The sequence below is a fragment of the Parus major genome, unplaced genomic scaffold (genome assembly GCF_001522545.3).
Source record: "Parus major isolate Abel unplaced genomic scaffold, Parus_major1.1 Scaffold405, whole genome shotgun sequence".
NCBI lineage: Eukaryota > Metazoa > Chordata > Aves > Passeriformes > Paridae > Parus > Parus major.
In genome coordinates, this window is record NW_015379315.1 from 23,252 (window position 1) to 35,299 (window position 12,048).

At 45.5% G+C, this 12,048-nt stretch overlaps 1 protein-coding gene across 1 annotated transcript; it reads left to right on the forward strand.

The window, feature by feature from the left end:
- The first annotated feature begins 299 nt into the window (after positions 1-299).
- On the forward strand, positions 300-10,532 carry LOC117243654 (endogenous retrovirus group 3 member 1 Env polyprotein-like). Its single transcript, XM_033511636.1, has 2 exons — positions 300-621; positions 6,893-10,532. The coding sequence occupies exon 2, from the start codon at positions 7,080-7,082 to the stop codon at positions 8,679-8,681; it is 1,602 nt and encodes a 533-aa protein (XP_033367527.1). The 5' UTR covers positions 300-621; positions 6,893-7,079; the 3' UTR covers positions 8,682-10,532.
- The last annotated feature ends 1,516 nt before the right edge of the window (positions 10,533-12,048 follow it).

Here is a 12,048-nt window from a genome sequence, read left to right on the forward strand (position 1 = left end):
CTTCCCTGCCCGTCACCCTGGCCTGCCCTAATCCCCTATCCATCATTGTAAACCCGACCCTTTCTTCCAGAACCTTCCATGCTCCTCACCCCTAGTTCAGTTCCCGATTGGTTCCCTAGTTGCCGTCCCGCCCATGACATGTCCCTATTGGTTCCCAGTAGTGTAACCACCTCCCCTCACTCCTCCTCCCCTGATCCCTCATTGGACCCTGAGTTGTACCCTCCCCTGGGGATCGAGCGGTATATAACGTATATAACCTGTGCACAGCTGTGTTGGGGGCTCTCCTTCCTCGTCGGGTTGTGAGTTGCAGGGGTTCAGGCTAGCCTGTCTTCCTACTCATGTTGGTATTTTTGTCATTGAATAAAGGTTTGGTTACTTCTTTTAACATCCAGAAGAGTCCGGACCCTTGTTTTTGACAATTTTTGGTGCCGAAACCTGGGGTTATTCACGCCCAGAGGTGGTCCCAGAGTAGCACAGATTTGGGTGGCACGCATTTTCTTTTTATATATACCCCTGGACTACGTCGAGACCACAGAAGGGTTTCTGGATAGTACCCGAAGACCAGCAGGAGTGACAACCCGGTTAGAAGGACCTCCCCTCTCCAGGGTACAACCCTGACAGGTAAGGTGTTGGGGTGGAGGGGGAAAGGGAGACGGGTGACCCCTAGGGACCCCTAGGAAGGAGACGGGCAAACCCCAGGGACCCAGAGGGACCCCCTTAGGCTAGGAGGGAGATGGGCAAACCTCAGGGACCCAGAGAAGGGAGACAGGTGACCCCTAGGGACCCCAAGGCGTCTGGAACACTACCTGAGAGAGGGTTTCCCCAGAAATCCAACTGAAAGTCTCGAGCTTGGGAAGCTTGGGAGAGGACTCTGAAGCCCTTAAGGCTGGGAAGGTGCCGGAGTCCGTACACCACAGTGCGGAGACCTAGGAGGGAGAGGCCACCGACTGGGGGAGGGTCCCCTTGGTGGTTAAGACCAGGTGGGAAGGTTTTTTTGTGAGTTGGACCATTTGGGGAATTAGGACCCGGAAGTGGGGAGGTAACTTTTCTCTAGACAGGGGAGAAAGGGGGTACTCACTCCGGGGGTTGTGCTCCTCGAGGGTTGAGGGACAACCTGGGGAGTTAGGACCCCGAACTAGGAACCTCGCCTGGAGTTTTTGGGGTTCATAGGGGGAACCTCACAAGACGGAGACCCTAGAGAGAGAATAAGGGCCACCGGTTGTGGGAAGGGCCTCCTACTCATTAGGATTAGGAGGGAATGGTTTTAGAGCCTGTCATTATAGGGTTCTTGTATAAGGTTCTTTGAGTTCTGGTCATTTATAAGTTCCTTTGTTGTTAGTTGAATTTCCTTTTTTTTAAGAGATACTCTTTTTACGATAAAAGGCCAAGAAAAATTGATTGCGATTCAGATTTGTGTTGCCCGTCATTAAATTTTAGTTTGGGTAGGGGCACATTATCCATTTAGTTTGAGGCTTGGTATATTGAAGTAATCTCGGTGCGCCAGAGGGATGTAGTTCTGGGGTGAGGCTCAGCCGAGAGTCTCCAGATCATCCCCTGGCTGTGATGAGCAGAAGTCGTGTGATTGGCAGGGCAGCTATTTTGTGGTGAATTGTGTGGCTGGTCGAGCAGCCATTTCGTTGTTGGTTGAATAGTCGGCAGAACACCCATTTTGGTGTGATAGGCTGAGTGGCTGGAAGGGTGGCCATTTTGTTGCTGTGGCTGTATGGTCGAGAAGGCAGCCATTTTGAATTGTAAAGGTCGATTGCTGGTTAGACATATTAATTTTATCATTTAATCTTCGTTTTCGATTGTCAGCCATTTTGTTTTTACTTGATTACATTTATATTTAATTATTGTTTTCAATTGTCCGCCATTTTGTTTTTACTTGATTACATTTATATTTAATTATTGTTTTCAATTGTCCGCCATTTTGTTTTTACTTGATTACATTTATATTTAATTATTCTTTTCAATTGTCCGCCATTTTGTTTTTACCCGATTATTTTCTATTGACCGCCATTTTGTTTTTACCCGATTATTTTCAATTGTCTGCCATTTTGTTTTTTTACTTGATTATATTTATATTTAGTTATTGTTTCCGATTGTCCGCCATTCTGTTTTTACTGGATTACTACATTTAATTATTATTGTTTTCAATTGTCTGCCATTTTGTCTCTATTCTAATACATTGATAACACTTTGTGGGTATTTTTGATTCTGGTTATTGAAGTGTGAGGTCGTGGGTGTGGTGTCTCATTGTTGTTTGAAATAAATATATATTGGTTTAGTTCAGTTACATTACCTAAAGTGTAAAAAGGCAATATGGAGCAATGTGCGGGGAAGAGTGACAATAAGAAAAACAGGGAAGAAAAGATGCCAAGAGAAATATCTCTGAATAGCCCACTGGGAAAAATGTTGAGTAAGTGGGAGAAGGAGGAAAGGCTAAAGGAACTAGATAAGGTAAAAATGATAAGATATTGTACGGAAATATGGCCAAAAGAGAGCATTTCTGAGGGCCCAGTGTTTTGGCCCTGGTGTGGGTCGGGAGAGAGAGAAGGTTCTTACACTCTAAGTGGTTTTTTTTTGTTAAAGTTTGAGAGGTCAGTTGCCCGTCATTAGAAATTTTCAGTTTGAGTAGGGGCACCTTTATAAAGTTTAGTTTAAGTAAGGGCCAGTTTTAAGTTGGTTAGAGGTTGTGTTGCCTGTCAGTTCCAGTTTCATTCAGGTAGAGGCACTGTAAGTTGTTTTTTTTTTGTGAAGGCCCGGAGATAAGAGGAGAAAAAGGTACAAAGGTCAGAATTAATATGCTATTACTGTAATGGGAGAGGACATACTAAGAAGTTTTGTAAGAAGAGGCAACAAGATGAATACATAGCCAAAGAACAGGACACTCTAGAGAAAATATTAAAAGGGGATGATTAGGGGTGTCAGGGGTTCTATGCTCTGAGGGACAGCATGAAACATAGAAAGGAACCCTTGGTAAAATTGGAAGTAGGCCCTCAGAGAGAAGAACATGAATTTTTGGTTGATACAGGGGCAGATAGGCCTAGTGTCTCCAAGATTCCAGAGGGATACAATTTAAGTGAAAGAACTTGCAAAGTAAATGGCGCTGAAAATAATCCTTTTGAAGTTTTTATTATAGAAGGGGTAACAGTTAAGGGGGGTTTCCGGGAAGGGTGTGTGGATCTGCTATACATCCCGGACATAAGGTGCAATCTATTGGGCCGGGACCTACAAGTGCAATTACAAATAGGGGTAATACCAACAGAGGGGCAGATGGTAGCCAAGATGTTGTTGTTGAGAGAGGAGGATGAAAGTAAAATCGATCAAAGAATGTGGGCAGAAAAAGGGCAGCATGGATTGTTGGATATTCCTCCAACAGAGGTAAAAATGAAGCCTGGAATACCAACTATCCGAATACGACAGTATCCCATATCGGTAGAAGGGAGACAAGGGCTGAATGGCATCATTAGTGAGTTAATTGAGGGAGGGATACTAGAACCATGCATGTCCCCCCATAATACTCCCATTTTGCCAGTAAAAAAATCAGATGGTACTTACCGGCTAGTGCAAGATTTGAGGGAGGTTAACAGACAGACCATCGCTCGATATCCAGTGGTAGCCAACCCTTATAACCTATTGAATAGGATACCATCAGACCACAAATGGTTTAGCCTAATTGATTTAAAGGATGCTTTTTGGTCTTGCCCGTTGGAGAAAGAGAGTAGAAAATGGTTTGCCTTTGAGTGGACAGACACCGAGACTGGTAGGAAACAGCAATTACAATGGACTAGGTTACCGCAAGGCTTCACGGAATCCCTGAATTTATTTTGGGCAGGCTCTAGAAGAACTGATGAGTGAATTCAAGCCCATGGGAGGTGTTAATATTTTACAATATGTGGATGATTTATTAGTTTCGGGTGAATTAGAAGATGAAGTACGAGAAACTACAATCAGTCTATTAAATTATTTGGGAAAGAAAGGACTAAGGGTGTCCAGGAAAAAGTTGCAGTTCGTAGAATCTGAAGTGAGATATTTGGGGCATTTGATTGGGCAAGGATACAAAAAGTTAGATCCAGTCCGAGTACAAGGAATATTGTCGTTGTCAGCACCAAAAACTAAAACGGATATAAGGAAATTGTTAGGATTGATTGGATACTGCAAATTCTGGGTGGAAGAACATACAAAATTGGTGAAGTTTTTACATGAAAAATTAGCAGAAGAGGAACCTATGACTTGGGAAGAAGAAGATGAAAAGAGGTTGAAAGAGATAAAAGAAAAATTGGCTAGTGCCCCGGTTTTGAGTTTACCTGATTTAAATCGACCATTTGAGTTATTTGTTAACGTTAAGGAAGGCATAGCATATGGTGTTTTAGTCCAGGAATGGTGTGGAGTTAAGAAGCCTATTGCATATGTATCAAAATTATTAGACCCTGTGGTCAGAGGATGGCCAAATTGTCTTCAGGTCTTGGCAGTGACAGCAGTCCTCATAGAAGAAGGGTACAAACTAACTTTTGGAAGCAAAATCAAAGTATATACACCACATGATTTAAAATCTATTTTGAGCAGAAGAGCCGGTGACTGGGTATCAGATAGTAGACTCTTAAAATATGAACTGATGATAAATAACAGAGAGAACTTGGAACTGGCAGTGACGAGGATTCAAAATCCATCCCAATTTTTGTATGGAGAACCAACGGAAGAAGGAGTAGAACATTGGTGTTTGAAAATCATTGATCTACAAACAAAAGTAAGGGAAGATCTACAGGCATGTCCATTGACGGAAGGGGAAGTTTTGTTTGTAGATGGATCTTCTAGAATGGTGAATGGAAAAAGAGTGAGCGGTTATGCAGTCATAAATGGGGAAAATATGACCATTGTAGAAAAAGGAAGATTACCTGATGGCTGGTCAGCACAATGCTGTGAGATCTATGCATTGTTAAAGGGCTTGGAATGGTTGAACCGAAAGAAGGGAACCATGTATACAGATTGCAAATATGCCTATGGAGTGGTTCATACCTTTGGTAGAATATGGATTGAGAGAGGGTTCATAAGTTCAAAAAGGAAAACGTTGATACATGAGGACATAATAAAAGCTGTGTTAAGAGCTTTGAAGGGACCAGAAGAAATAGCGGTAGTCCATGTAAAAGGGCATCAAAAAGGAAATTCGATAGAGACAAGAGGGAACTGTGTGGCGGACCAGTCGGCAAAGGCAGCGGCATTGGAACAGACTGAGGGAATCTTCCAGTTAAGAGAAGTGAAAATTGAAGATGGAGATGGTCTAGACAGAAGTGAGAAGGAAGTCCCTGTATTTGATGAGAAAGAACAGAAGGAGCTACAAAGAATAGGTGCGAGTAAAAATGAGAAGGGGGAGTGGAGATTACAAGATGGGAGACAAGTTCTGAACAAAGCGTTAGCAAGGAAAATATTGGAAGCTTTACATGCCTCTACACATTGGGGGGCACAAGCCATATGTGACCATTTTATGAGGACCTATGTCTGCACTGGGGTATTTGAAATCATTAAAGCAATTACACGGGAATGTATGATATGTCAGAAAGTAAATAAAAAAGTAATGCGAAAGACATCATATGGAGGAAGAGAGCTAGCTAAAAGGCCATTCCAAAACATACAAATAGACTTCACAGAACTGCCCCAGGTTCAAAGATTTAAGTACTTGCTGGTAGTAATAGACCACCTGACCCACTGGGTAGAAGCATATCCAACTGCAAAGGCAACAGCAGAGGTGGTCAGTAAAATTCTACTAGAACAAATTATTCCCAGATACGGAATAATAAATACCATAGATTCCGACAGAGGTCCTCATTTCACCGCCAATATTTTACATAAGATCACAGCAGCTTTGGGCATTGCTTGGAAACTACATACTCCCTGGCCACCACAAAGTTCGGGAAGAGTAGAAAGGGTAAATCAGACACTGAAGATCGCTCTCACTAAATTGTCTGAAGAAACCGGAATGAATTGGATTAGATGCCTTCCATTAGCCCTATTGAGGGTACGGACACAACCGAGGGCAGACTTGGGGGTGTCGCCATACGAGATGATGTTTGGGTTGCCCTTTTTGACTACTCTAGATGGCATTGGAACTTATGAAGAGGGGGAGCAAAATCTGAGGAAGTATATACAAACAATAGCCGATAATTTACGGAGTTAAGAAAAAGGGGATACCTTCCCCAGACCACCCCAATAGATTTCAAGATTCATAGAGTCAACCCAGGGGATCGGGTCCTCATTAAGGTTTGGAAAGAACAACCACTGACACAGAAGTGGGAAGGTCCCTTCCAGGTTCTATTAGTTACTGAGACTGCTGTACATACACGAGAGAAAGGATGGACACATGCCACCAGAGTAAAAGGACCAGTTCCGGCACCAGAGGGACCAGCTCCAGCTCCCAATGAATGGACTACAGAGAAGATAACAGACACCAAGTTAATTTTCAGGAAGAAGCTTTAAACTGGGTTCAACTGTATAACTTATTAAAAATGATTAATATTTATTTATTTATGTATTTATTACTATCTACTTATCATAACTTAAGATACCAAGATGATTAATATTTAGTTATTTATTTATTTTTTGCTATCTATTTATCATAACTTACTGACAAATTTATTAAGAAAGAAGATTCCAAAATTATTAATATTTATTTATTTATTACTACCTATTTATCATAACTTAACAACTGCATATCTATTTGTTTATTTACTTGATAGTTTAAAATATAGACTGAGAGATGTAATGATACTAGTTATATGTAAAAAGACTTGAGACAAACCGTGATATGAGGCAAGATGTTGAGTCGAACTGTTGAAAGTGTGAATAAGTTGTAATATTTGTAAATAGGTTGTAATATTTGTACTTCTTCTTACAGATCAACAGATCCTGAGAGACAAATAGAACATTCCCTCACATCTCTTGAGATCAGGCCCTAAAAAGAGAATTAACAAGTTGATACGGAAAGGGAATCTAAACTCCTGCAGCAAAGAAGCGAGGAGGTAGCCGGAAAAGAGAATAGAAAAGGGGAGGCAAGACCGAGCAGAGACACTTTTGCCACGAATATGGGTGGGAGAGTTATCTGCATCGGACTCCCATGGGTATTCCTCCTGTTGACTCTCCAAGAAGGGGAAGGGATCCCTTGCGACAAATGCTACTACCCCATATATGCAGGAGAATCTTGGACAGCCATCCTCAGAATCCATACGAACCCGAGTCCCCTATGTATCAACTTTTCAGAGTTAACCACTTGTGAAGAGGATGGTAAGATTTATTGGATGTCCGAAAATGTAGGTGATTTTAAGCGAAAACTGTTGGGGGAATGTCCTATGAAAGAAAAATGGATCTGTTCGGAAATAAAGCCAGAAGAGAGGGATAATGAAGGGGGCGGAGACTACAGATCAGACTGGGTTAAGGAAAAGGAAATAAAAGGGATAGTCAAACAGGGTCCTGGGATACAGGCATTAGGAGGAAAGAATCTCTTCCTGGACTTAGCTGAGAGGATAAGTCGGGAATTTAACATCACTAGCTGCTGGATTTGTGGAGACACCCAAATGGCGGAGATCTGGCCATGGGAAGGGATACCTCTAACCCCACAAAACTTACTAAGGGCATCAGAACAAGGGAAGACATCTCTAGATAAGAGGTCCTTGGAGGAAGTATGGAGTCTGTGGTCTGATGTCATCGGAGAAGAATGCATTTGGAGAAAAGGACCCCGGTTTAAGTTCTATGTGGGTGAGTTGCCATGTAAAAGATACTTTGTAATGAATGACACGCATAAATGGTGGATTCCTCGAGCTCCTCATTTGTACTGGGCTAAGGAGAAGGAACCAAGATGCTCTTACGTGGAAAGGGAAAAATTCTATGAGTGTGCAACTACAGATCCAAACCCAAATCCACTATGGGGGGACAAAAGGTTAGCCAAATTTTGGCACCATATTGGAGTGGACACCATAGAACCCCCGGGCTTCTGGAGGGCTCCAATTAATTTTTATTGGATTTGTGGGAGGTCAGCTTATGTCATGCTGCCTAAAGACTGGGCGGGAAGCTGCACACTTGGAATTATTAAACCTTCCTTTTTCCTTCTTCCCCGCTTAGAGGGTCAGCATTTGGGGGTTCCATTGTATGATGAACTGAAAAGAAAAAGGAGAGAGATGTTAACTGGGGGAACCCAAAAATGGGGAGACGATGAGTGGCCACCAGAACGAATTATAGCAACCTATGGCCCGGCTACCTGGGCGCAAGACGGATCATGGGGATACAGAACCCCAATATATATGCTAAACAGACTGATACGGTTACAAGCAGTGGTAGAGATTATCTCTAATCAGTCCAGCCTAGCCCTTGATTTGCTGTCTGCACAAGCCCGACAAATGAGGACCACGATCTATCAAAACCGGTTAGCCCTGGACTACCTACTGGCAGAAGAGGGAGGCGTGTGTGGGAAGTTCAACTCCTCCGAGTGTTGCATTGAGATAGACGACCACAGTGAGGTAATCAAGAACATAACTACTAACATCCGAAAACTAGCACATGTCCCAGTTCAAAAGTGGTCCTCATTAGTCAAGACCAGTTGGTGGAATAATCTTTTTAATGGAGAGTGGTGGAAAAAGCTATTAATTGTCATAGGCTGTATATTAACCGTGTCTCTTTCTTCGCTTGTCTAATCCCATGTATAATCCGGACCATCACGAAAATGGTACAAAAATCCCTGGAACTGAGTTTGAAACAAGAATTAAGTGAGAACATTTACCGGATAAAGACTGAAAACTCAGACAAAGATCATGGACCTGAATCGGCAGTAACCCTCTACAGAAACTTCCAGAAGCTCCAAAAAATCTATCAAGAGTATGAAGAGGAAGTCTGAAGTTAGGACAAGAAGCACATTGACTATAAGTGCTCTTGATGCGGGCTTAAGTTAATGAAGACTGCTTTGAGGACTGTTTATAAGATTTGGACTTAAGCCCAATCAAAGTTTAAGAGGGGGGAATTGTTATAAGTATTTATAGTGTTATGATTGTAATTGTTAGTCTGTTGGTATGTATTGCCGCCAATTTGTTTAAGTTTTATTAACTTCAGAGTTGGTTTACCCCAGTTGCTCCCCTGTCATCCAAAATGGTTTGTCCCCAGTTGCCCATCATTGTAAACCCTTCCCCTTTTTCCAGATTGTTCCCCATCCATCACCCCAATCCTACCCCCGAGCCCTATCAATCTATGTAAACCCCACCTTTTGTTCCAGTTCTTTCCCTGCCTATCATCCCTTCCTCGACGCCCTATTGATTGTACAGTTGCTTTCCCTCCCCCGGGTCCCTGCCATTGGTCCTGCGTATTGTAATCCCCACCCACAACTCCTCCCTTGCTGCCGTCCCGTTGGTCGCTGTATGGACCGCCCACAGTCCTTAAAACCTGGAGCACAGAGGTGCCCAGTCTCTCGGCTCAGACCTCCTCCCTGTGATCCCAGCCCCATACCTCGTCTCCTTCCCCTACACCTGTTGGAATAAACTTGTTCCTGGGAAACTGGGAGAGCCTGAGCACTCTTTCTCCCTTCGCCACAACCGGTGTCGCGCTGTGAGCCATAGCGCCAGAGCGCAGAGGAGCTCTGGAGGTTCCAGGTTGAGCCACGCAGTGCTCGCCTGGTTCCCCACTCCTGCCGCTGACGTCGGCCAGAGCTAGCCGAGGCGTGAAGGGCCGAGCGGGCAGCGACAGGTATGTTCTTGTTCTCCCCTATTAACTGTGTTGGTTTTGACCCCAGATGTCAATTATATAGACACTCCCCTTATTCTCAAACCTTCCCTGCCCGTCACCCTGGCCTGCCCTAATCCCCTATCCATCATTGTAAACCCGACCCTTTCTTCCAGAACCTTCCATGCTCCTCACCCCTAGTTCAGTTCGCGATTGGTTCCCTAGTTGCCGTCCTGCCCATGACATGTCCCTATTGGTTCCCAGTAGTGTAACCGCCTCCCCTCACTCCTCCTCCCCTGATCCCTCATTGGACCCTGAGTTGTACCCTCCCCTGGGGATCGAGCGGTATATAACCTGTGCACAGCTGTGTTGGGGGCTCTCCTTCCTCGTCGGGTTGTGAGTTACAGGGATTCAGGCTAGCCTGTCTTCCTACTCCTGTTGGTATTTTTGTCATTGAATAAAGGTTTGGTTACTTCTTTTAACATCCAGAAGAGTCCAGACCCTTGTTTTTGACAGGCTGGCATGGCTCTGGCAGGGGGCTCTCCGTGGGCCCCCACAGGTCTGGGATCTGATCGTGGCTCTGTTCGTCTCTTTTCCAGCCCTTGAGAACATGGTTCATGACACCAGCCCTGCCATCAGAAACCTGGCAATTGAAGCCTTTTACATCGTCCAGGCAGTAGAGAGGGCTCGATATTCCATCTTTGAGAACCTGCAAGATCAGCTCTGCAGGGCATGGAGGACACGGCCTCGTCTATTGGGCCTCGGCTGGCTGCGCTGCTGGAGCTGTGCTGGGAACTGATCTGGCAGGCTTTGTCTGCTGGGGCCACCTGAACTAGCAGGGATTTTTGTTTCTTAAATATTATTCTTTTTTTTCTTTTAATTTTTCTTTAGTATGTAAATAATATAGCATATGTTATAATACATTGAGTCCCAAGACCTTTCTTTTGCTGCCCAGGGTGCACAGGGCATAGGGCATAGGGGGAAAAGGGGGCTTGTGCTCAGCAAGTTTCCCAGGCATGCAGTGGTGCAGGGAAAATGGCCAGAAGCCTCTTGGCCTTTGGTGGTTTTGCTGAAGCCACAAGCCCTGTCCCAGCCAGGAAGCGCCATCTGTGTCCTGCTGCCCGTGTGTTGCTGCCTGGATTGCTGAGGGCTTCCAGGTGCCTCTTGATCCAGCTCCTCTGGAGCTCCTGTGGGGCTGCACTTCTGCTGCCAGGCCGAGCTGGAGGAGACCCTGAAGGGATGGGGTGGTTGGAGGCCATGAAGGGGTGAGGGGCTGCAGAGGCTCTGATGGGACAAGGCAGTGGGAAGGTGTGAGGGGGATGTGGGGAGGCTGGAGGCTCCAAGGGTCAGGAGGCCCCTGAGGGGCTGGGGCAATAAGAAGCACTGAGGAACTGGGTGTCAAAGGCCATTAGCGGCCCCCAGACAGCGACCTTGTTCCTGACACCCGGCTGATCTGGCTCTTTTCCAAAGCATCTCCCGGCCCTGCAGCAGAAGCCATCGAGGCTGGGCTTCACCAGGATCGTGGGGCAGCCCGAGGTGCCCAGGCTGGGCTGGCTGGGGACTGGGAAGACAAGGCCTCCCAGAGAGGGAAAAGGCCTTGACTGGCTGCGTGGCTGTGAGCTCAACTGCCTGGGTGTTGAGTCTTGTTCTTCTTGCAGTGCGGGACACCAAGCTCTGTGGCTTCAGGCACAAGTGAGTGAGAAGAGCAGCAACTTGGAGCTCAAGTGGGGCCACAGTAAGGCCCTCTGGACATATTCCTGGCATTCCCAGGGCAGACACATGTGAGAATGCAGTGGGCACCTTCAGGGTGCCATGGTTAGTTTGTGCTGGGACAACATCCCTGTGTGCAGGGCTGGGTCTCTGCTTTGCTGTTGCTGGCCTTTTGCCATTGTGCTCCTTTGGCTGTCTGGAGAGAGGGGCAGCCCTATAAGGAGGGTGAAAGCCCCTGTCACCAAAACCTCAGGGTGGAAATGCAGCTCTCCTGACCCTCATGCAGCTCTCCTGGCCCTCAGCCCACACTGTAAGCAGGGCAGAGTTTTTCCCCTGCCCCTGTGGCTTTCTGCCTGCTGCTGGCTCCTGGGGCTGTACTCAGGGTGAGTGAGTTACTGAGGGGATGGCTGGTGCCCCTGGATTTGCTGACGGGACGTGTGGGTTACTGAGGGAAAGGTGGGTGCTGCAAGTGATGCTGAGGGGACATGTGAGTCACTGAGCTGATACTAGGTTCACAGAAGAGATATCCAGTTGAAAGGAATGAGAGAGATTTCTCTTTACAAACAAACGGTGGGTAAAGCTAGGTACTGAGAGATGGAAGAAGCAATGTGTGGAACCATCAGATCCATAGGATAAGAAAAA

Bases quoted from the DNA above. Each gene is read 5' to 3' on its own strand.
- LOC117243654 (XM_033511636.1), top strand. From the start codon at position 7,080: ATGGGTGGGAGAGTTATCTGCATCGGACTCCCATGGGTATTCCTCCTG.